At 35.1% G+C, this 26609-nt stretch overlaps 1 protein-coding gene across 1 annotated transcript; it reads right to left on the reverse strand.

Moving 5' to 3' along the window:
- Window positions 1–1603: 1603 nt before the first annotated feature.
- On the reverse strand, window positions 1604–25622 carry LOC100540368 (serine-protein kinase ATM). Its single transcript, XM_010729031.3, has 30 exons — window positions 25495–25622; window positions 24643–24768; window positions 24434–24523; window positions 23405–23576; window positions 22257–22456; window positions 21956–22038; window positions 21694–21849; window positions 21102–21177; window positions 20817–20947; window positions 19457–19577; window positions 17885–18061; window positions 16989–17158; window positions 16453–16699; window positions 15481–15599; window positions 14238–14364; window positions 13222–13421; window positions 12576–12750; window positions 11794–11958; window positions 11376–11508; window positions 10281–10376; window positions 8760–8931; window positions 8204–8345; window positions 7416–7592; window positions 6787–6961; window positions 5437–5524; window positions 4926–5081; window positions 3845–3950; window positions 3132–3220; window positions 2937–3039; window positions 1604–1912 (listed from the first exon to the last, which is right to left on the reverse strand). Exons 2-30 carry the CDS (start codon window positions 24676–24678, stop codon window positions 1760–1762), a joined length of 4035 nt encoding a protein of 1344 aa, XP_010727333.1. The 5' UTR covers window positions 24679–24768; window positions 25495–25622; the 3' UTR covers window positions 1604–1759.
- Window positions 25623–26609: the final 987 nt, after the last annotated feature.

Raw genomic sequence — 26609 nt, forward strand, 5'->3', positions numbered from 1 at the left:
AAAACCATAAAATTAGGGGGGAAATCTCTGTAAAAGAGTCAACTTTGTCTCTATGATGAATATTTTATGAGAACATTATCTGGCTGGATGAGCTACTATTTCACATTCCAAAAAATTATAATGTAACCTTCTCAATTTTAAAGAAAAAACAGAGTTCATATTATATTCACAGTACTATACAAAACTGGGAATGCCTGATTAACCAAACAGCTGTGACAGAGTGACCTCGACAGACTGCAGAAGTGAGCTGACAAAACTGTATGAAGTTCAACACGGAGAAGTGCAGAGTCCTGCAGCTGTAGAGAACAACCCCAGGCACCAGGACACACTGGAGAACGCTCAGCTGGAAAGGAGCTCTGCAGAAAAGGGCCTGGGGATCTTGGTGCACACCAAGCTGAACATGAGGCAACGATGTGCCCTTGCTATTGAGAAGAACAGTGGTATTCTCCACTGCATTAGGCAAAAGTATCACCAACAGGTCAAGGGCAGTGACCCTTCCCTATTCAGTGTTGGTGGCTGCACCTGGAGTACTGTGTCCAATTGTGGGCCACTCGGTGCAAGAGAAACATGGACATAATGGAAGGAGTCCAACAAACAAAGGACCACTAAGATGATGAAGGAATTGGTGCACCTGAAGATCCACCTTCCTGAGCCTCCCTTGCTCTAGGCTAAATAATCCCAATTTCCTCAGCTGTTTCGCATAAGGCTTGTTATCCAGATTCTTCAGAGCTTCACTGCCCCTCTTTCAACACTCCATCAACTAAATTCTTTCTTGTAGCAACAGGTCCAAAAGTGAACACAGTACTGAGTAGGTTGTGGGTCCAGAGGAGGGCCACTAAGATGATCAGAGGGCTGGAGCACCTCTCCTATGAAGAAAGGTTGAGAGAAGTGGGCTTGTTTAGCTTGGAAAAGAGAAGGCTCCAGGGAGACCTCATTGTGGCCTTCCAGTACTTGAAGGGAGCATATCAACAGGAGGGGGAATGGCTGTTTACATGGGTGGATAGTGATAGGACAAGGGGGAATGGTTCTAACCTAAGTTTTAGCTTAGATATTAGGAGGAAGTTTTTACACAGAGGGTGGTGACACACTGGAACAGGTTGCCCAAGGAGGCTGTGGATGCCCCATCCCTGGAGGCATTCAAGGCCAGGCTGGATGTGGCTCTGGGCAGCCTGGTCTGGTGGTTGGTGACCCTGCACATAGCAGGGGGTTGAAACTACATAGTCATTGTGGTCCTTTTCAACCCAGGCCATTCTATGATTCTAGGATTCTGTGAAAAGGACAATCACTTCCCTGGTTTCACTGGCCACACTATTTCTGATACAAGCCAGGATGCACTTAGCCTTCATGGCACGAAGGGAGGGATTGCTCCTTACAATCAAGTAGCCATGAATCAACATTTGTTTTCTTATTTACTTCTTGGTAACATTTCAAGGCTTTGTGATTAGTATCTTTCCTATCTGTTTACAAACTTTAAAAAAAAAAAAGTGCATATCTCTCTTACACAATTAAGACATCTGTTGAGTAAAAATATAAAATTTTACTTTGGAAGAATGTTAAAAGATACGAACAAACAGGAAGTAACTGAAGTTAATATGAAGTGAAGTATGTATAAAATAAGTCTAAGAGCATAATGGCATTTTAGTTCAATGATTAAAATAAAGTAGGTGACCTTCATCACAGAAATTATATTCTAACGTCTTCTGTTTGCTTGGAACCGAAACCACTGTCTTTCAGTCAAGAAACTGAAAAATAAGTTGATTTACTTGACAGATGAGATGCTGTCCCACTGCATATTCCTCCATGCTGCCTGGTAGCGTATTTCCTGTAGTTCTGCACACCACTCAGTGTTTTCATGTTCCAGTCCTTTTAAATACATGGAAAGAGTGTGGCAAAGCCCAAAATTCTGCAAAGCCTGCAATTAACAAAGTAAATGAACCTTGTTTTTCCTCCTTTGACAACATGAATTGCTTTTCTTTTTTTTTTTTAAAAGGTATTGTTTTACCTTTGGTAAAAAAGAAACCTTTGCTGGTAAGGCAGAACTATAAATATTTCTCAACTCACAAAAAGGTTTTAATAAGATAGCTATTAATCACATTATCAACACCTGCAAACTTGGAAAATGGTTTATTACTACTGTCACTGGCAGTCTTTGAAATAAAATTTTCATGATGTGTTTGAAATGAACCATCTGCTCACATTCCTCCATTCCATTATTCCTGGGCAGTAAGCCAAAATTCACTTTACTGTTTTTTCCTGGGGAAGAAGTTTCCTACAACTGTTTAATTCCTATCCACTTGAAGGCCATGATGATATTACAATTGTGATCACTTATCCACATTATATGCTTAGCCAGTATGAATTGGCTAACATTGTGGAAGTTTAATAGTAATGCTAAATAGTTAGAAAATAATACAAGAAAATTAAATGAAGCGTAATACAGACATACTCGTGTTACTACAGAAGTGGTGCAAACATTTTTAGGACAAAAAAAGCAACATATTTTAAGTCATCAAAACAAGACAACATCAATTCCATTTACTGATTTCATAGAAAACACAATTTTCAATAAGATGGTAGCCATCATGTAGAGGTTTAAAGAATCAGATGGAAAAAATAACCAATTACTTTTTATATTCCATCATTTCAGGAGTTACCCAAAATTTGTATAAAATAAAATATATTTTGAAATGCTTCACAAAGTTCATGATCTAAGATGGAGATTATGGGTGAGTAACAAAAGGACAATAAGCTTGAGTGTTTTCAGGACAAATACTGATTTGTCTTACATTATATAGTTTGGCTATGTATAATGACAGAGGATCCCGATCACCAAAGAGGTCTCTTTAAGTCCTAAAACAACCTTGTTTTTTAGTATGAATGACTGAGCACAGTGGATATCAATTCCTATATTCATTTCCTATTAAAAATAAAATTACCTCAATTATCCCTGCTTGGCGAGTAGATGGAGAGAGGGTTGCCTCAAGGTCGTATGTTAGAAGAGCTTTATCCCATACTGCTTCATGCTCATATGTTCTTATCCTATTGTAAGTTAAAGTTTTAAATTTAAGTTCCTTACTGAGAAATGAAACCAATGAGGAATCAAGGAATATAAGATCATTAACAAATTATACCGTGCTAATGGCTGTAACATTCTTCCTCCACCACAACCATAGAGACTGTCAGGCTCTCCAATACTTTTATATATGTCCATGAGAAGGTCCTAAAATGTACACCATAAAACAAAGAATTACCTTTCTTGAAAGTAGTTCATGTGAACTTTATACATACCATGTACATTCATAAACACAGGTCCCTTCCATGTAACATGTTGTTACCATTGCTTAATTTTATTTTATGCAATATCTCAGTAATATCATCACTGAAAGAGAAGTTTGTAGCATAGCAAAGCTTGAAACTAGGTAAAGCTCTAGAATAATGAACTAAGGAAAGAAGTGTCCTCAACCAGGATTTTACTAAGTAAGATTTGTATGAGATTATACTTCTGCCATTACTACAACTTGCTACATCAGCTCACTGATTTTTAATTAGCATTTCTCTATGACAAAACAAAAATGCTCTATTTGGCTGCTTACCACCATAAGGTCAGTTCTTTTGGGGAACAAAGTCTGCTTTGCTTTTATTGAAAATTTGCCACCTAGTGAGTGTTTCATGTGAACAACACTGCATTTAACATGTCTGTCAAGGCCATTGAGTTCACTCTGAGAACAGGTAGAATTTTTATAGTTTTTCAACTTCAACTAGACCAGCTGTTAGCTCAGATGAGACTTACTATTAAATATGTTTATACAAAAAGGCTCAAAGATTATTAAGCACACACATGTACCTGTAAACTTATGCCAGTTTCTTTACTTTTTTCATTCAAAATAGCAATAGCTGATTTTTCACTTTCTTCTTCAAATGTCAAACTTTTAGCTGCTTTAAAAGAAGACCTACAAGAAATGTTTGAACTGGGTAAAGATAAATTTCATACAAAGAATTAAAGAAATGATAGAAGAACACGTCAGAATTAAGGCATGTATACGAAACACAAGACCACTTATGTTATCTTTCCAGGTTATTCAAAACAGCTCTTACCAGAAAATAATCAACTGAATTGAGAAGATCAACATCAAAGAATTTCACCATCAAGGGTTGTTTTTTTTTTTGCTTGCTTGGTTGTTTTTTTGTTTTGTTTTGTTTTTCTTTTTGGGAAGAACATAATGTCTAATTTTTATGAAATCAAATTGATAATTTGCTTTTGTGATTGCCTGAAGCAAGAACGCTCTCTTCTGTGAAAGAGTAAAAACAACCATAGAACCCCTTAAAACCATACTCTCGTTACATGTTCTCTGACTTGGAGTTATTTGCAGGCAGAACCAAGCTAGTAAATTAGTTCTATATTTGAATCTTGCTACAGCAGAAGTCATGAATAACTGTACATTATGTAAGAAAGCTCCCTCCACATGGATCAGTAGAGGATCAGTTCTACACTAGAAATTATTAATGAAGTTAAAACTACATGATTCTGGACATAGTTCTGTAGTTTCTTTCTCCTCTTGCTTCACTTTTGGACTTAGTTTAACCACTGGTACATTATTAATTACTAAAAAGAAAACCTGAAAAGTGCTCCATTTAAAAAGTAAGATTAAATAAAGTACTAGCTTTAGCCAACTTCCTCTAGAACACACAAACACTTCCTGCTTAGTAATTACAATTAAAATGATTTTGAGTGTGCCACATCTGGCAAATTTGCAAGGTTGGGATCACTTTGAAGGACTGGCAAAGATATTTTAAATGTCAGTACAAAAGCCTGAACATTTATTTTAAAGCTTCAGTGACTTTTCATGTAAAGAACAATACTGGAACACACGGAACGTGATCAATTTTACTAGACATTTCAAGAAATTGCATTTCTCAAGGCTTACCTTTCTTGCTGTTTGTCTATATTTATCTTGTCTGCGTAGATTTCTGCATAGAGCAGGGCTGTGAAGTGGGCAGCACAAGACTGTGCTGCTACAGCAACCTCAAGATAATTCAGATCTAGCCAGAAGCTGTCATCAAAAACTGTACCTGAAACAGACCTGATTTAAAAAAAGACTTTAACACTATTGCAAGAGGCTTTCTCTCTAACATTAAACAAAATAAATCCAGCTCAGCTATAAAATCTTCCGAAGGCTAACATTACCTTAGTCTCCAAATCTTAACTTGATATCACAAGAAGTTTATCATACCAAAAGTTTTCAGAAAACTCTTTCAGTATAGTTAATGCTGTTTAAGGCTAGCCAGTTTATTCCATAACAAATACAAGGCCATTGCTATATCTGCATTCTTTTAAGAAACATGTTCTTTACCAGATTTTTCTTTCTTAATCTAGACCATCAACAGATCTTAAGACATAATTAAAGCTGAGCAACATTTTGGAAAGCCGTACGTCACCTTTTTTGCCTCCTTAAGTAATCAACAACAGCAAGCATGGTTCGTCGAGATACTTTATCCAAACTTCTAAGCACATGGGTTTCTTGCTCTAGGATATATATTTCAAAAGAGACAAAATAATGAACTTGCTTCAGAAGTGTCCTTTACATTGCTTTTATTGTCTCATAAAGATCACTTGCACAGAATCACATTAGAAGAGAACTCTATCATTTTTTCACTCCTGTCCCTGAACTAACTGGAAGTTTATAAAAATTTGTTGCCTGTCTTCAAAAACATGCAAGGATACTGATCTAGTCTTTATGGCCATGCTAGGCAGAATCTTTAAAAAGAACCTTAAATATATATACTATTATTAAGCTCATTTACAGAAATCTTAGTGTAAACTGAAGCCTCCCCTTCACCTCTCCAGCAACCTGAAGCTTGCGTGACTTGCCTGTAAATATACATTGTACAGACTCGTTTCTTTAATGAAGGAGGAAGTTGAAAGACATGGCAGAGAGCTACTGAACAAAAAAGAACATTAACATGAAATTACTGTGTTTGTGTCAACTAAGGGCCAGGCTCAGCTAAGAGAAATAGATGATTTCAGGTCTTGAAAATCAGTTCAGTCATATTAGATCATCCCCACAGTCTAATAATGGAGATCTTTTTAGACAGATTTCTGCTCACTGCAAACAAAATCTAATTTGAAAGGACAGTCACCAGCTTGATTAGAAGGTACATTAGAGTGAGACAAAGTAATTCAAAAGTTACATCCTCAGGCCAAAAAAAAAAAGACCAATAAATCTCAGTCTATTTCAATCTATCAAAATAGTACTTTCTTTCATTTGGAACTTACTGCCTTACTCAAACTCAGCTACAGTTCTTTTGGATTACATCTTCCTTTCATTCTGCTGAAATGGAAAAGGCCTCTTTAAAATATAGGGAGACCAACAGCAACATCAGGTAGATGTTCAAGCAAGAGTTAACTTTTACCTAAGGGGAAAATCTAAGAGAAAATTGCCTTTATTCATATTTTTTTGAGGAAGGCAGAAAATTAACTGCCACCTAATGTTTTTAAGACACAGTTCAAATTTTAATCTAGCAGTTTATCACATCTGAATTCAGCAAGTAATAAACATTACTCAACTGAGAATAAGGAAAGGAGCTATGGAGAAGAAACAACTTGAGTCCTGACAATGAAAAAGCTTCAAAATCACCACTACTGATCAAATAATCGGACAAAAGTTTTTAGAATTCTGTCTGCCTACAAGTGTGCATCAGGTATTTGAAGTCAGAAGATGATAACTTTTTCAAGACTAGAATTCCTCTTTCAGATGAAAAAAAAATTAAAAAAAATTGTGACATTACCTGAGTCAGAATTTGGTGGTGTAGCAGATCTACTAGATGAGGCAAATCTGCAACAGGCAGTAAAAAACTTCCGTACGTGAACCGACAAAATATTTCGCCAAGATTCGTTTGAATCATGAAGAAGGATATCATGAATCAGGTACGGAAGCAAAGTTTGACTCAAGTCCGTTTTCACCTAGAGTATAATTATGCACAGCAGTTGTTAAGAAAAGGAACTATAAGCCCATTTTTCTCAGGTTATGACTAAACTCAAGAGCCTAATGGCCGTTCTACTTTCTTACTGAAAACTGAAATGTCTCCATTCAGACACAAGACTGAAAACTATTCAAAACAAACACAAAATGCTTAAGAAAGAATAGGAAGTGTACAAAAATGTGTAATCCTCAATAGGGTTATACTTCCCTTCAGTTAATATAATCATGTAGAGATGGCCTGATTATGATTCTCTCCTAAATACCGTATTTCAAGAATGTATTTAATGAGTATATGCAGTATCTGATCATATAATATTCAATTTACTGTTAAGCAAAAGGAGCAACATAATAGAAATTACTATTTGATATCTAGTTGACTAATCACATAATTTTGTGCATCACTGCCCACAAAGGACTGTATATCATTCAGCTGACCTCACACAGTGGCTTCATTAACTGGAGAACTTCATTTTGTACACCTCCACTGTCCAGTATTGAACGGGTTAAGTTCTTGATCCAGGTTTCATGACTTTCTCCCAGAGGAATCCACAGGTTTGTGTCATCCAAAGTTTCTGAAGAAGCCTCTGAATCATTAGCTGGCATTGCCAAAACCTAGAAGGAAAAAAATATAATCTGCAAATATAAATAAATGCATCATTTAAAAGGAAATTCTGCAATTTGCAGAGGTTAAAACATATTAAATATGGACTGTGCATGAATCCATTGATCAACTTTACTCATGCAAATGTAAAATTACACAAGAAAATCTGAAATAAAACTTAATGATAACACCAAAAAAATAAAGCGTTAATGATAACACCAACAAGGCCATATTAGATGCTACATTTACATAACTACAATAACACAACCTTTTTTCTGACCTACTTCTCACCAAGCTTTTGTGTCAAACAATGGAATCCTGAGAAAGAATGTATTAGATTACAAAGAAGGTAATCAGAAAATGTCTGTCTAGTAATGAAAGCATGCAGCTTTCTAACATCAAATTGGTAATTACCTACATAAAGTAACCCCAAATGCTAAAATAGAAATGAAAAACAGGAGGTGTACAAAAGCAACAGCATTTGCAATCAGACAGATGAAAAGACCAGGCCTTGGATTCAATAAAATCCATTTAAAAAAATATTCACATTTGCTTTCTTTTATACTTATTTCTATGCTTTCTCTACCATTATATCATACACAAGGTGTATCAAAAGAAGTACCTTCTTCTTGGACATTCTGAAAGGCTGTAGATAGATTAACATGGGATCACCTTTATTTTTATAAACTTCCCAAAATTCACTGCCAGAATTGGTGGCTAATATGTTTTTCAAACAGGAAACAGCAGCAGATCTAACATCAATACTGAAAGAATAACATAGAGAATATTATGATTAATAATTTCTTTTAGCTGTTTTACTTTCAAAGTCACCTTTGTAAGTATGCAAGTCAAAGAATTCCATAATCTAGCAACACATGTGTCTAATGAGAAAAAGTTTGTGAATAGGACATGTCATCCCTTATTTTGCTTTAAAGCAAAACCTCAGTATTTACACTACAACATTACTAACCTCTTCTGCACAGAAGAGATTCTAACTAAAGAATCTTTACTAGACAATTTCTGGCTTGACTGAGTAAGTTATGTGAGCCTTGAGGAAGCACATAATTGGGTACCAACAGGCACAATCCAAATGCATTTGCAGATGCAAACAACATACAGCTGAATGGCCCCTATTAAACTTCAAACTAAATAAGCACTAAATAAATAAATATACTCACCAATTATCTGTTAAAGCAGTATTTATTTGTGTTAACATTATGAAGACCCACTGAAGCTTTCTATCTTCAAGCAAGTCCACTGCTTTAGAATCCAGTGCATTTTCAGCATGCTGAAGAGCGATGGTGGAGAAATCCATGGGGCCTATTTCTCCCAAGCAACTTCCAACAGCCTCTGCAATGAAGGTAATGAAGGTAATTTTGTATTCTTACATAAACTAAAACTAAGTATTGCCCTAAAAAGTTGTTACAACTCAATCAGTATAAATCATTTCCAGAACTGAGATTATCATGGGATAAAAGCTGCATTTATAAATAATCACTTGATGAGCTGTATGATTAAAATCAGGTGTATAAGCGTTTAAGACAAATCAGTAACATAGTTGTGTGTCCTAACTCAATTCTCTGATATGGCTCTGATATGGCTCAAAATTTTTCTTTAAATTTTGGACGTTGTTTGAATCAGACACAGATTTATTTTTGCTTGTGTCCAAATTACTAAGGGCAAAAGGTCAGAATCACAGCCAGCAGGAGAAGCCAATTTTCATTCCCAAAGAGGATGATAAACACATGACAGAAGCCTGTAATCACAGAATTACTACCTGTATTTTACTTAAAAGTGATGCATCAATGTGCACGACTGCATACAAGGAAAAAAAATGACCCTAAAGATGCTGACAAAATTAAAAGGGATATTAATTTCCATTAGAAAAGAACAAAAATGTATTTCTTGCTCTTTCCTTCAAACTCATCATGCTTCTTGAAAACACTTCCATCTTCTACAACACTGCTTTTAACAATCAGAGCAAATAAAGAAAAAAACTGAAGGTATAGGGTTGCATTTAACAAATCATCTAAGGAAAGATAGTGCAAGGAAGGCTGAAAGATACAGCTAGCAGACGTGCTGAAGAATGCTGTATGATACTGAAATAAATGTGAGCTGCAATTACCTGGCATTCATCACTTGTCTTTTAAACTAAAATATACATCAAGACAGAAGTTCTCACTGTGTGTGCACACAGCTGTTTTACACATCAAAACTGAGGAAACACTCCCTTTCATGGATGTAAGTCCCACTGGAAGAAGTGGGGATTTGGGTTTTAGCTTCAGTCAAAATGCTTCTGGTGCTAATTTAAATGGTGAGGATCATTTTAGTGATACACAAGAGGCTTTAAAATGGACAACTGCTCTAATTTTCACTAAAATATGCCTTCCATACTTTCAGTTAAGTTCTCTTCCATGCTTCATGCTGTTTTTCAATCTACTAATTAACCCATATACAGGCAGATGTCTCTATTGAGCATAGAAGAGACTAAGATCAAAACTGCTCCGAGTTTACATCATTCTGTACATACATTCAAGCTGTTACAAACAGTGACAGAAAATAAGATACACCATTCTAAAAGGCAGTCTTCTAACAGCTAAGGCAGAATAGCAGTGGGAAGAAATGTTGAGAACTGCTACAGTTTCAAATCTTGGCTTGCAATGACAGCCCTAGGAGATCTGTGGGACTAAGGAACTTACCCAGCACTGCTTTTTCACCTGCATGATTAACTGCCATCTTTGACAGCTGCAGTAAGCTCACCACGAGCTTCACCATTACAGAATCTTCTGGTTTTTCTATCATTTGTACAGAAAAATAAAACAACATTAAAACGTCATTTCTCTTGTCAGAAAACTTAAACTGGTCTTGTACTGAAACAAGTGTTACCAGCTGCTCCCTATTCAGCTTCCTCATACCATTCAGCACTTCAAAGACCTCTGTGTTACTACTCAATCACCTTCCAAACTTACAAAGCCTAGATCCTAGATTGTTCAGGCTCTGCTCTGATGCAAGTTGTTCCATGAAAGCTTGTCATCCTATTACTCCCTTTTCAAGCAGAATTTTGAGACTGAAACAGTAAATTATACTCAAGATGTAGAGACATAACAACATTAGAAGAGACTACCGTTCTTCCTCAAATTTTACTCTGCCTTTATCTACAGTGAATAACAACAGCTTTTTTGAAAATTTTCAGTGAATCAGCAAAACAAGCAGATGATGACTTTTTGTAGAAAAGAAAAATGAAATGATCTTATTACAAACATCTGAAATCCAAAACAAAAAAGAATTGGCACTGGACTGAGAGCTGAAACAGAACACTGGGATATGGCAAGGTTCAACAAAACTAAATCCAACCATTTTTAAATTTCTGTAAGATTTACTTTCTAACATACTATGTCTTTTCAAAATCTAGCTTCATTACATTTAAAGGAGCAGGGAGATTTATATACAACAAAACTTATTAAGCAGCCATAAAACAATATGTCTATACTGTACACTACCCCAGTCATTCACAATCATATGTGACCCCACTCCAAGAGCTGGATGGGCATTTTACCCTGTTAGTGATATAACACTTCATTTAATATTCATAATACACTCTACAAGATGTGTTTCAGATTCTGCATCAATAATCTATGCTACTCTATTTCAAACGTGAAATTATAATGAAGTTACAATGTTAAATATACAAAAACTAGGACAAATAATTCACTGTCAAATTAACATAGAGTTATATTACTACCCATCTAAAACCAGACACAAAAGAAATAAAACCCGTAATCAGATATCTGTACCCTGAAAAATCTTCAGGAGGTCCTTCATCTGGTCCTTATATTGTTCCAACTGTTTACGTAAATCATACAGTCCTTCAAGTCGTGTTAAGGGCAGTGAATCACAAACACTAACTGACAGAAAGCGATTAATTTCCTGAAAAACAACATTTTGTTCTAAGTACATTTAACACGCAAATAAAAGCTTTAAGTAAAGGAATGCTTCTCAGCAGTCCACAATATGGAGATTAATGCATGCAAGGTAAGGATGGAGACCTACAGTCTCTTACAGTTTCTGAAACAGGAAGTAAAAAAAAAAATAAAAAATCACATCTAATTTAGATCTGTCTCAATTATACATACAGCTCAAAAACTACTTTTCTTTCTAAAGTTTGTATTGAAAAACCACTATGTCATGAGATATAATTTAAAATGTAGTTACCTCCAAAAGAGAATATGGCCCTTTACTGTATTTTATCTTCAGTTGAGTTGTTCGCAACTCTTCAAAAGCAGGATATTCAGGAAAAGGATCTAAGCGTTTGATTGCTTGGTAGAGATATTCATTATCCTTATTGTCTATTACCAGGTACTTCAACAAGCCTAAGATCTGAACATAAAAAAGAAAAGAAAAGGAAAAAAAGATAAACAATTTTAAGCCATATTTCTTACCTAGGTTATAAAGTCTGCATTTCCCTCAGATCCAATAAACTGCAAACTGTACAAAAAACTGCTAAGATAATTTATTTACATTATTAAAAACTGTAACATTTTTAGAGGCATGGGGAAATCACACATACTCTGAAAAGAAATTTTGCTATTGCCTGTTGCCTAACTGACATCAAAGAATTTATTACCAGAGCCTGCACTTTTATCCTGCCTTTTGATGATGCTGATTTCAAGTATTGGTCAGCACAATCATCACAATATTGGCTATGATTCAGCAACACACTGCATCCAAGCAGTCATTCTGATCTTACTGTGTCACAGAATCAGTAACATGAAATCCTGAAAAAAGCCTAAAAATAATGATTTACTGCCCAAACCACTGAATTCTGGCAGAATGTTTCATAATAAATCTGTAACTTAAATAAATACTTGTATGATGGACAACATAATCCTTCGCAAAAATGCTATTTTGTGCTTTGCTCACTCACTAACTACTCACTACCTACCTAAATGATAACGGACAAGGGATAAATACAAACAACAGCAACTCAAATCTACCTGTGGCTGAATCTTAGGCTGGTCCACAGCAAGAGGTATGAGTGTTCCTACAATAACGTGAAGGTGGCTCTCCAGAGCATCATTGCAACATGTCACTGCTGTGTGGCAAACACGCTGAAGAAGATCACAACAGAGTGACAAGCTGCGCATGGATATATCTCTAAAGACAGGGGGTCTGCCACAGGAAACAAAAAGTGAAATTAAAGAAACACAAATTGTCATTGCCTCAAGTATTAACCCATTATGAAATAGGGACACAGAGAGGAAAAGGAGCAATACAACTAATCTTCATGGGAACAACTGATTCTAAACTTAACAATTCAATCAGCTCTAACGATTGAGCGCAGGAGACACGTGGGAACTGAAACTCACAGAAGTCAACAGACTCACTTTCGTAAATGGAATAAAGTGCAAGCAGAAGAATACATAATCAGAAGGAAAAAAAATAATAATCAAAAAGGCTTTCAATTATTTGCCAGAAGTTTTAATCTTAAATTCCAAAATTGTCAAAGAAAAATCAGTGTAAGTTCAGGAAATTTCAATTCTTTCTGTAAATGAATTAACATCTAAGAGCAATACAGATATGAGAGGTTACAAGAACAACAAAGCACAGATACAACAAACATAGTGTGATTATCACACTTACCTGCTGCTGATGTGGTGAATCAGGGTATAAATCACGTCTCGGAGGACAAAAGCCCATGCTCCTCCTAAACCATCTTTTATTTCTTTGAGTAACAGACTAACAAAGAAGTGATAAATTATGAGAACTCTGTGCTTCTTGTAAATATTGTTTGTATCTGATGCATGCTTACAAAGGGCTAGCAGAATTTTCTGGAAAGAATCCTAGAAATAAACAGAACTATAAGTAAAAAGATTATTCATAATGCTAATAGAAATATACCTTAGAGGAAGAAAAAACCTAAGTGATAAAGAGATATATATATACATATACACATATATATAAACTAATTCCACTGCTTGGCAGTACTAATTTCTATGCTCGTACATTTTAGACAAACACACTTCAGAAAGTTGTTTTCTTTATCTTATTTTTAGATTGGCAAAGTAAGTTGAGCTTTTGCAACGCATGCAGTAAAACAGTATAATCTCTGAGAAGACACATTTCTGAGGAACTATGTTAGAAGATAGGAAGATTTTTAAGATTTATTGCAAGGGATGTGTAATTTTATATACCTTCCTATCTACTATTAACAATAAAAAAAAATCAAATGTCTAAAAATATGACTATTTCATTACCATTAAGGGAAGCTAATTTTAATATTTCAATTGTAGACATTAATTGGATACAACTGTGCAAAAATAATTATTTTAGAATGCACTTCAGATGTATGCCAAAGAAATAATTTGCATCTAAATAGTGTCTGGTATGCATGCATTTCCCCAGCCTTCAAAATAACTCCAGTTATTCATTACTGTATATGTACTACACAATACAATTATATTTCAACCCTAGAATTTCAGTAAGGTTATCATGTCCCTGCACTGAACACTGCTTCCTTTTCAGAAGGAGCACAGAGAAGTTCCTAAGATTGGATTTTCCTCAAATATACATAGTGAAAAAGTGTAGTTAAACTAGAAAGTATCCAAAAGAAGAATTTTGTAATGTTAAGGAAAAATCAGACATCATGACATACTTACAGGGCTTTTAGAAAGAACTGCAATGAGACTTTTTAGTTTACTTTTATGACAGTTGCTAATATGATCCAAGGTTGCCTTAATCACATAAGAAGGAAAATGAGGAGGATTAGGAACAGGATCCAATTCCCTGAGTGAGCAAACAAGAGATGTTTTTTTTTTTCCAATAATCAAATCCCATGTGTTAAATGAAATGAAATAAATCTCATGGAATAGATGGGTAACTCCTAGAAGCTCTTCTCTGCTTTCAGTAAGTCAGAAGCTCCAAAAACACTTCTTATTTTGAACTGTCTGCTGCACCTGTATGGCAGCTTTCTAGATCTCTCTTTTTTTTTTTTGCAATGCTCCCTTATTATTTTTTGAAAGATCATACTGCTAAGAAACCAATCATTAGTCTTATATATGGTACTTTGTAGGAAAATTTAATTGCAAGTCATGGGGTGAAGGTTCTGCATTTCTAGTTCTGGGAACAATGTGCCTGAAAAAGAAGGAACTGGGAATCTTTTAAGAGTAAAAAAACCCCACTCCAAACTGGGGGAGCGGGGGAAAAGAAAAAAAAAAAAACCAACCACAAAAACCAAGCAATAAAAGGCTCATAAAAATGAAGACATTTTTGACATTTGATTATTGCTATTAGCTAGAAATTAATTTATTTGGCATAGCTTAAGCAATTTCTTTACCAAAAGCAAGAGCAGCCACTGAGGGAGCTCCTAAGAAAAGGTCAGCTTTCATTTTTCACTGACTACTAAATATTTAGACCTCTACAGGAAGGACATTAAAAGCTGAGAGATTTTACAGAGAGTAAAATTCTACATGGTCCAAGATAGAACTGATCTAAACAGGCACTGCCATAGTCCAGACTTCATCAACATACAATGAAATTCTCTTGCCTGCTTATTCATTCTTTCAATTAACTGAAATATTATACAGAAATTCTCCTTACTGCTCTTGGGAAATAACTATTGGGAAATTACGCACGCAATATATCATTACAACTGAAAATAAAGTCCTTTAATTCTCAACTTTAAAGTTATCATAGAATTAAAGAAACATAGAATTACCAAGGCTGGAAAAGACCTCCAAGATTATCCAGTCCAATCGTCCCTGTCACCTGTTTTTACCTCACTAATTCAGGTCCATCAGTACAACAACTAAATGTTTCTTGAACACAAAATACTTGAAGAGCATATTTTAATGCACCATGTTGTATGAATATACGGCATTTTGAAAATCTATAAGTACATACCTAACATATTTACTGAGATGAGATCCTTCTTCTGCCTTAGCGTTAGGTGGTTCATGTAAAGTCATCAGAAGTTCAACCACAATCTCTGATAAATTATTATGAGATAAACTGTCGATTTGCTAGAGAGGAAAAGCAGTGTTTTAGCAAGAAAAAAGCAGTTAAAGTAATTTAACATTTCTTTACCACCAGAGGAAATATTTTCCTGTGTGGATTCCCTATTTGTTAAAATATCCAAGACATACAATTTATTCAAAAACAACTGCTGGTCAGGTCTCATTTATGACAGTCAAAGGTAGAACAGTTAGCTTTCACTCTGGATTTTACAGAATCACAGAACTGCAGGCATTGGAAGAGACTTCAAGAGATCATAGAATCATAGAATGGCCTGGATTGAAAAGGACCACAATGTTGATCTAGTTTCAACCCCCTGCTATGCGCAGGGTTGCCAATCACCGGACCAGGCTGCCCAGACCCCCTGCTAAAGCAGCTTCCCTTCAATAGGGTTGCATAGGTAGACATCCAGACAGGTCTTGAATATCTCCATAGAAGGAGACTGCACAACCTCTCAAGGCAACCTTTCTTTGGAAAAAAATAATAATAATTTTTTACTACAGGTTCTGAATACAGAGCCTGCCTCTGGGGAAGAAGAAGGATCTTCTTCTGAAGCATGAAAACATTTTAAGAGGAAAATATGATGTAGGTAAAGAGATGCATAACAGATGAATTCAAGGTGGTTTAGTTTTTCAATTTTAAATAAATAAATACATATATACATACATACATACATACACTTCAAGCCCACTGAAAGATTCTACTGAATATATACTTGAAAAATTTGGGATACAAATTCAGCTTGTTTGCTTTTATCACAGCAATAATCTTTTACCTTTAAGCTTGAACTGTCTACATTTTTACAGAATGTATACAAACTTATTTCAGGTCTGTTCAAATTTACACATTTAAAACGGATACCTGTTTCCCTAAGCAGTTTTCATCCTTGAGCACATCGTAGACTTTAGAAGCTGTCTCTCTTTGCTCTGCTACTTCCCTCTGACCGTGGCTTTCATAGGCAAAATGTGGGAGGATGTTCACAAGTATCTTGGGAAAACAGTCTGCCAGAACTTGCCTCCAGTCTTTTCCAATCTTGCTAGCAAGTGATTTCACGTCTTCAAACTGACTTCTAATCACCAGGTGTGGAACCAAAACTTTATAACAAGACCTACATGCAGCAAATACATTTTCAAAATCGCCTTGAAATTACACTTTTGAAAAAATCTCAAGCACAATATAGCAACTATCATTCCTCTACTGTATCACCCTCTATAATTAGACTTGTAATAAATGTCGTCCTACTGCTATACAAAAAATCTTCGCAGCATAACTACAGTATGCAATATACTCACAATACAAGCTGTCAGTACCTTCTCCAACAATAAATGTAACTACATTTAGAAATACAAAATCCTCTGTCATAATATAGATAAACTGCTTCTGTATAGAAAAAGTACCTGTAAAATTCCTCAAGATCGGTGTAGTTCAGAAGAACATAAGGAAAGGCAGACAAGCTATATCCACTGTCCTTTATTTTCAGCCACTCCACCACCAAATAGTCTAAGTGTGATGTCATGAAGTCTTCTATATTCTTATAGCCAAAGATGTCAGATACTTTCTTCAAAACCTGTGCATTAAATAAGATTATAAAGTAGAATGCAGGGTACACGATATTATGGCATTCTGAAAGCATTACACCTCCATGTCCTTCCCCTGCTTCTGAATGCATATTTGTGCAACTCAGCTCCTATTTAGCACAGGCTATTTTTACTTTTTTTTTTTTTTTAATTGCTGTATCTCTGAAGGAGGCAATAAGGAACTGCAACTACACTGTGAGAAGTAGTATGCAAAAAAAGGACAAAGCAGTATACATTACGTTGGATAAAGTCTGCACATAGAAGTGGTAATGAATAGGAAAGATGGGATAAAAAGGAGAGAACAGATACACAGAAAAACAACCAGAGTGATAAACTACAGTAGAAATACTGACAATTTCAGTACACCTTTATGACAGCAACACAAGAATTCACCAAAACACAAACCTTCTTCTAATACGCTGCATTTTCTTTACGTATTTTCCATTTTGGAAAACTCACTTTACTTTCAATGATAGAAAGATTTGCTAAAATCTTTAATGTACAAAAATCTACTTGTATTTCAGATCTGTGCTTCTAAGGTAGGTCACTATACAGATAATTAGGTATAATTACAAATTTCTTCAGATTTATCATGTTAGTCATAGACTGCATTAGAAAATTTAACAACTTCCAACACTAACAAAAGTATTTTATACCATTACAATACTGCTTTGCTTAATTTACAACCTAAATACAAAATGAAATTTTTTACTTGCCTTTTTCACAAGGTGAGGTTCTAATCCATTCTCTTTCACAGACTGGCAAATAGCAAACAAAGCTTGCTTTTCACATACAGGACTGCAGCACAGAACCATGGTTATAAGCATCAACAAAACTGCTTTCCTATTACATTGTTTGTCCAAAACATCTTCAGGATTTGCATCATCACTGAACTTCAAATAAGAAATAATGACAAAATTACAAAAATGCTGTTAAAGAAATCTCCAAATTAATAAATGAGGATAAATAATTAAAATGAAGGGCACTGACATAAATGCTTCTGAAAATCTTGCCTTGGTACCTTAAGAATTACTTTCCCCAGCTGCCTGCTGCACGCCTCAACCAGTAGTTCCTGTCTCCAGCATCTCAGCACACATGCTTGTACCTCATATACTCCAGTTCATATTTAAACATCAGCAATTCAAAATAAGGCAACATACTTTACAGAGAAAAGACTGAAGCATTAAATCTCTTTTTGCTTATCTGCAAAATTCACTGCCTCCAAAACAGACACTGCAGCAGGAGTTTCCTTGCTTTTTTTTTTTTTAATAATTTCCCTAAAAATAACATGTATATTACCATGTAAGAAAAAACACAAACAACCAATGCATGCCAGAACTGTTTTGTTATTCAAACGCAGTTCTTCACTCCTACTGCACAGTGTTGACAAGTGACACGCACTGAATAAAAGCAACATGAAACAGCAAGCAAAGGACAGGAGATAATGAGAGATGACAGCAAGATGAGGTGACAGAGCAGGATGTTAAGGCAACAGAGAAATCAGATAAAACGATGACAGGCTGGAGCAACAGAGAGCTGGTGGTGAGAGTACAAAGAGGTTGAATGAGATGACAGAGGGATAAAGCCTCTGCAGCAGTCCAAGATATAAGACAGCAAGTCAAGCCAACAGAGAGAGAAAGCACAATCAAGGGATAACATGCAGAAAGACGACAGAGCAACAAACAAAAACAATATGGAAAATGTAATGGTTTGGCATGACAGCAAGGATGAGAGAAAAGTAAAAGACACTAATAATAAAAATAATAGTTAATGGAATTCCACAGTGACGTACACCACTGTATTTCCAGTTTCTACAATAGAATTTTCTTCTGAATATTTTATTTTTTTAAGCAAATTTTCGTTTTGTGGAAATCACTGCTCTAGTACCACTGCAAACATGATCTTACTGAATCTACAGGTTTTTTTTTATACTACTTAACTAGACAGTTTGAATTTACTTTGCCTCCTATTCACTATTTGTGTTGTCTAGAATATTATGGCTCCCTTTCTCTTTAATTCTTACGTGTTACAGTAGTGAAAACTGCAACAACAAATAGTATAGTATAGAGTCTGGAACATACACTGAATGAGTCTAGAAACTTCTCATGTGGGCTAAATAGAAAGTGCCTGTATGTATAAATGACTTCTTGTCTACCACCATTTCACCACCTCAGATTACCAAACATCTGGAAGAATTAATATTCTCAGAAAACTAAACACATCTATTTCAGAAATTAGCTTATTCATAACCTGAAAATTTGCCAAAACTAATGACTAGGTCTCATTACCAGATTTCCCATTCCTTCCTGAACCCTGAGATATACATTCTCAAAAGCCTTTTGCTGGAGCTCCAAGGGAAGAGGTTTTGACAATCCAGAAGAATCTCTCTGTTTCACATCTTGAAACAAACTTTTAAAAGAAAAAAAAAAGAAAAAAAAGAAGATTTATTAGCGTAACATTTCATTTAGTTTATTTACAGCATATAATGCATAATTAGATTTTGCTTTTCTGAATGCTCTTATATTTTTCTTAACTTTCTTATACAGCAGTCCTTCCATTCTATCCCTCAAATATTATCAGTAAGAACATCTGCTGGGCCTAAATGGTGGTGAAAAGCTTGAAAACCAAGTTTCCTAGTGTCAGTCAATGAAGAAATCCAAACTTCAATTGCCTGCCACAATGGAACACCCCACATCATGATGTGGAATGGAAATACATTTACGAAACAGATATAGATGTATAAAAAGATTCTCAAATAATTCTTAAATTCTCACTTCCATTTGCAACAAAAATTGCAACACAACAGTGGATTGGACCAAAAGGAATTCTAACCACTTTTAAACAAACAAGAGCAGATACCTAAGGAAGACTACAACATACTTGCCTTAAACATATAATTCCACTGAATATATGGTAATATTTGACCACAGGGGGCCTATGCAGATCATGAGTTAGAGACTGTATTTAGTATCCCTCAATTATGTCCTGTTTACAGAGGTTCAAAAATTAATGAAACTTCTGGCATCCAGACATATTTGGGATAGCTGAATGTTGCATGAAGATGTAAACCATATATTGTTAGAATTTTGAATGTGTTAGCTCTACTTGATGTCCTCTACTCTTTAAACCGGAAAAGACTGCCAAGTTTAATTTTGTTCCACTTTTGTAGTTTTGTAATGCCTCCTGCAATGCAACTCTTCTGGGTTTGTACAGTGAACAGATGAATGTAAGGTATTTCTTACTTCTGAACATTCCTTCTATACTACTTCCATTATTTTTGAGATATGGAGAAAAAGCTGTACATGGTATTCAAAATACAAGACCCTCTGAAGTAATTTTTATGCTAAAGAATTTAATCTATTTATAAACTATTTCACATTTGAGTTTTGTAAATTTTTCTCTGGATCTATTTTGCAATTATATACACATTTTTACGTATATGCACAAATATACACACACACACACACACACAGGCAACGGAGACCAACATTTGAACACCTTCACAAAGTAACTTGGTAGGCTTCTATTTCCCTCAAGATCAAAGCCCCAAGACTACTGAAAACAGTAGCTATACAGTAGCAGAAGTAAGACCCAGTTAAGTGAAATTCACCGTTACAAAGAACAAGAAAAAAAAATCTACATCATCACCTGGTAATTGACTTTGCAGCAAGAATAGAAACTTGATGGTGACTGTCTGCGAGAAAATGTGGGAAAACCTCACTCACAGGAAGATCTTCATTTTTTACATTAAGGATAGCCCACTTCGAATAAGGATCGGCCTGAAGAAAATACACCGAATATTTAAAATATATTGAAGTCTTACAATGAAATGTACACTGATACATGCAAAAAAATAATCTCTAGATACTGCTTTCAAGTAGATCTTAATTATGTACTTCACACATTAATATATTTCAGTAAAGCTGGGATTACCTCAAGCAGGGCTTTCATGCAGTTTAAAAGTGCCACTCTTACTGGTGCTGTGCATCTCTTTCCTTGAGCTAACTTCCTAAAATGGGAAACATTTGAATAACTGAAAAAGCTGCCAATAATTTTTAGTAAAAGTCTAACAAGTTTCTTTCTCCTGCCAGTAGTTCACTACTTTGTGCTTAATAGTTATTTTGCCAGAATTTTATGATTTTATTGGTAATCTACAATTACAAATGATACTCATTTACAGTTGTTTAAGGTATCACTTCTTTTAGCTATTTATCCAATTTAGATATGGCATTTAGGGACATGGTTCAGTGGGCATGACTCTGATGGGTTTATGGTTGTACTAGATGATCTTAGAGGTCTTTTCCAACCTTAATGATTCTATGAATTCAGAGCACATTCATGTTAAATACAACTGTCCTAAGGACTACAAGACTTTTAGATACAAATGATGCAGAAATTATGAAAATTTAGACTCTGGATAAACAAAATGCATGTGGATTCATAGGATACCAACAGCAAAGATACACAACAGCACTACAAACATGTTACGCCCAACAGACTTCTACATTAAATAGATAAAACATACCAAAAGGCTCCAACAACTGTCAAAAATCGCCCTTGTGCAATCCTTGTTTCTTCACTATGTGCACTGGACTGGGCCAAACTTACTGCTATTGGTAGCAAATTACTTAGAATTTCTTTGCAAACATCTTGGTCTCGGCGGTACAAAGAACATACATCACTGTGAAAGTAAGAAAACAAAAAACTTGAACCACTCAACAGCCCCCAAATCCATTAGCTGTTGAACTACAATGACTCTAATGCATGCTAAACAGTTTCTCTCTTACGAAAGAGGTATAAGAAGCTTAAGAACTTCATCCACAGGCAGCAGGTTTTCTTCAACAGGGAGCTCCTTCAAGAGCAACAAGTACTGGGGAACAAAAAAAGGAAAAGAATTAGATAAAAACAATTTTCTAGCTTATAACAAATTCTAACTGCTCTTTCCCCCATACCAGCAAACATCAAAACATTAGAAGACAACATTTTAAGGTCTTCTCAGGCAACTGAAGACAAGAGAAAGGCCTTCAAGAATATACAACTTAAAAAGCAGTACAAGAGCAGAAGTTCTGTAAAAAATATTACACTCACCATGTGCAGATGCAATGGCTTAGCACTATCAAAGATGCTGCCATCGATGAGCATTAACAGCTTCCTTTGTATATCAGAGGCTCGAAAGCTCACTGTCTGAATTTGGACAGTAGTTGCACAAATACATAAGAATCTCAGAATTTCAAGGTGAAGTAAATCCTGCTTTGTCAACTGTTCTTCAGCTAATGGGCTCACAGCACCTGAAAAGGAGACATGCATGTAAGAACCTCCTCTACAAGGTTAATAAAATAACTTAATAAAATTGTTTGCCATTATTTAGGACATATTTTAGACCACAGACTCGAAACTTCCCTAACACTGAAATTATAACAACTGCCACTATATTAACATCTGCATTTGAATTTATATTATAACCTAAAAGAAATGGCTAAAAATATCATTTTTTCTGTAGAAAATGCAGAGTTCTAACTTTCTGCAAACCCAAGCTCTTTAGCACTATTTAAACTGAATTTCTGGAGAAGATATTTCTAAAGCCACAATGGGAAAGAGAGACCAGCTCTTTGGCAGTAATGTAACATCACAATTTCCTTCTTCTTCAACAATAAAACAGAAAACATAGTTCTGATTAGAAACTAAGATATGTATAATTTTAATAAGAAATTAAAACAGAAGAGAACATCAGTAGGTCTTAAAAGCAATAAACACCTGCCCAGGGGACACATAAACTCATCCTCTTCCTCCTACAGGTCCAGAAGTGCAAGAAAGCTGATCCTGCCAAGAATTACTGATCAGGAAAAGGAGAGAAGTGAAATAGGACTACTTTTGAAGAAAATGAAGCTCAATCTAATGACAGAGAGAGCTAGTACTTTCTCTTTTCTTCTTTTCCAAAACAACTGTCTGACGCTGGACAAATTAACTAGTTTCCTATATCTTACTGCTAATCAAAACATAAAATAAACTTTCCCTTTCCTGATAACCTAAAATACCTTCTTAATATATTTATAACACTAAAGAAGTAAAAAATAATTACTGTTTAGAAAGTCCCTGGTTCAACTACTACCTGACTCAAAGTAGGACAATTTGACAATTACTGTCACTGAAGGAAAGAACAACTTGCCAAAACAAGGGTAGGGGTGAGGAGTTTCCTACATTTTTTGCCAACTTTTTTGGACACAGAGAAAACTTACCTGTTACATTTTGCATCTCACCAGACTCATTTGTATCACTGACATCAGTCACTGAGTGATCATCAAATAGATCATCAGATACCTGGTTATCTGCTTCCATTATACTCTCCTCAGGGTCATTCCCCACTAGGTCTACTTCTCCTAATTCACTTGGTTTTCCAGTAAAAGTCATCTGACAAAAATATCACGTTATTTTAAAGTTGGCCTTTAATGACACGACACAGGCATAAAGTAATGAAAGACAGTACAATTTCCCAGTTAATTCAAACAGATGAAGAAAAAAAGGGATACAGTGAAGTGACGAATTTCATGCCCTGCGGTAAATCTGTCTCATAGCATATGAGATGTTTGATTTGAACTATTCTCTATAGGACACAAGCTTTCTGACACAGAAGCTCATCTTTGTGCTTTAGATGGTGCCAGTGACAGTATTTGAAAAAGAATCCTACAGAATTTGCACAAACTTCTCACCATACTTCATAACTACACAGAAAGGAGGGCAGAGGACCTTTCTGAAAACACAGTAATTACTACTTCCTCTACTAGATGAAAGTTAAAAGAAGATTCTCAGCTCCCCCTGAAGCATTTTCCCTACTTCAACCTGACTACAGTACTATTCACCAAAAACAGAAATTTCAAGAGGTGTACTAAATGCAGTGATGCACCACTCTACCACTTTTGTCAGTGAGAGAGTGAAAATTAAAAGACATAATATAAATATCTTCAATAAAAAACATCCTTATAGTGTTTTAAGGCACATAAATGCATGAAACTATAAAATAAAAAGAAGCTTTTAAAATTTGAACTTGTATTAAAGTTAAATGCTATGTGTTACAGTAATTTGTGTTCAAAATACACAAATGCTAAATAAAAACGTTTCCAGTTAGAAATCTCCACAAAACTCAATGCTTTTTAGTTTGTTTTTCCAATAATTAATATCTCATTTTCTTTGGCTCCTAATTACTACACCGCAACAGATATTCCTCTCATAGATAAGAACGCATTTAAAAACACGGAGAATGTACTTACCAGATTTTTGCAAATATCTAGAAGATCATTAATAAATTTTGATGTTAACAAACGCAGGAATAAATTAGACACCATCTTATTAGCACTGTTCTGTAAGAAAATAAGATATAAGTAGGTTAATTCTGTTTTTTCAAGTACCATACTTGTGATAGCCAACTTTTTGATCTCATTAATGAAGAAAGAAGCACACATTACTTTATGAGCTTTACCTTGGTACAATTGCATAAACACTTTGTACACTGCATTATCAAAGTTCTCAGTGAGCTGATCTGGGCGTCTTCATTTAGTTTTTTGCTTGAGTTAGAAATGCTTTCTCCAACGTAATGAATGAGGGACTAGTAAAAATACAGCAGTTAAAATACATCAGTTAAATTCCTTTATATGTTGGCAGATACACAGCACACACATAAGGATGCAAAGGACGTGATTCATGACTCTTGTGCATCATTCTTACAGCTTTGATACTTAGAGCCTGCATTAGTTGAGTATGGGAACATTTTTTTTGCTCTTTTCACTTTAACTATGTTTCACCCATCCTGCTACAGAAACGACAAAAATATGGCACAAACCAGTCTGAAACATTCAGCACAAAAGAAAAATATCTCTTCATAACATAAAGTTTTAGATTTTCATATTTGAGAAACCACCAGATAATAACAAAAACAATAATAGCTGTCCTCATATTGATATAAACCATCAAGTGCTCTTAAAAATACCCCTTCATAAAAGACCTATAAATGAAATGATTTTTTATCCTAAATGATCCTTTGTCTGCATGACCACAATTATTTTAAAATTATTTTTAAAGGGGATTATACAGAAAGGTATCAATACTTAGAATTCTTTTTACTCTAAAACCGATATATTGATATATTAACAGAAGTTCATTGACTGCTCATTTTAAGCAGCAATAACATATTTAAACCTTTCTCAATTTTTTTTTTATTTTTTAAACAGAATTGAGGGGAAATATCAAGTATGTTGACATGAACAGAACTTTTAAAATGATTTAATACTTAATGTTTTTTTCACTTTAAGTTGCTCCCAGAGTTGCTGCTTACCTTAGCTTTTTGAAACAACTCTGATTTACATGCATCCTCTTCTGTAAATACACCAGTGTAGCAATAGCAGCCAAGAACACCAATCAAAAGACTGACACATCGGACAAGGTGCTCCACAGCAACAAGCTTAGACTAAATCAAATACACAGTAAGTACCAGTGGTTCAATACAAAACATTTCCAACAAAACACAGAATTCTTTAGTCTCTTTTTAACACTTGTATATATATCTCATATATAAATATTTCACCAGAATTAACAAAGCTTTGCATACTAGCGTTTGGCACCTTGCAGTTGCCTTATCTCCACAGCAAGTCCTTTTGGCCTCTCGTGTTAATATTCTCTGCATGTTCCTTGGCCCTTACGCCTCTCTCCTTCACAGTTATAATTCTCCCACTCCTTTATGTTCCATAATAACAATGCTTTCATCACTCACGCATTCTGCTTAGCTGTTTTAACTTTTACTAGAATAACAATAGCCTAGTCAGGAACTGCAGCACATTCCTATCACTGGCTCTTACTATCTTAGTAACTTCATAAGTTCTTCTTAGCACCTACCATGTCAACAAATAAATGTCACAAAGGGTTGTGTATGGATGCAAGCCTACTGGCAAAAATATTCTGGAGAACTTTTTACTTATCTAAATTATTTGAATCAAAGGAGGAGAAACAACAAACAAATATTTTTAATTTCTCTGGAACAGAAACCTAAGATGATTGATACCACATTCTTGAAAAGCAGGTATCTAAAAAAGATGAGTAAATGCATGTGTACACACCACTTTTACACATGCAAACCCAAGAATAAGTTTTACAACATTCAATTGAAGTGCCTTGTTTCAGGCCTCAGCACTGCCTCTTTTATCTCACCAAATATTACAGGACCTTGACATTGAGTTGCAAGGGCACAACAAGTGCCCTTGATCACCTCAGTAGCCTTTACTGAACAAATCAAGCATCTGTCTTGTCCCAGGAGGCCCAAAACTGGATGTAATATTCCAAACAGTCTGAGGGCACCAAGTAGAGGAGGATAACTAGTTGCCTTATGAGCTCTTGTTAACTTAGTCTTTTGCAGGCTTTCTATTCAAGTACACTTTTACACTGCTTTTTTTTTTT

This window comes from Meleagris gallopavo, chromosome 1 (assembly GCF_000146605.3).
Source record: "Meleagris gallopavo isolate NT-WF06-2002-E0010 breed Aviagen turkey brand Nicholas breeding stock chromosome 1, Turkey_5.1, whole genome shotgun sequence".
Classification (NCBI taxonomy): Eukaryota; Metazoa; Chordata; class Aves; order Galliformes; family Phasianidae; genus Meleagris; species Meleagris gallopavo.

Coding starts and splice junctions, on each gene's coding strand:
- LOC100540368 (XM_010729031.3), bottom strand. CDS start 24,678: ATGCAGTGTACAAAGTGTTTATGCAATTGTACCAAG. Junction 20,948..21,101: donor GCATGAAAGCCCTGCTTGAG/GTAATCCCAGCT, acceptor TATTTTCTTCAG/GCCGATCCTTATTCGAAGTG. Junction 16,700..16,988: donor GATCTTGAGGAATTTTACAG/GTACTTTTTCTA, acceptor TGCTGCATGTAG/GTCTTGTTATAAAGTTTTGG.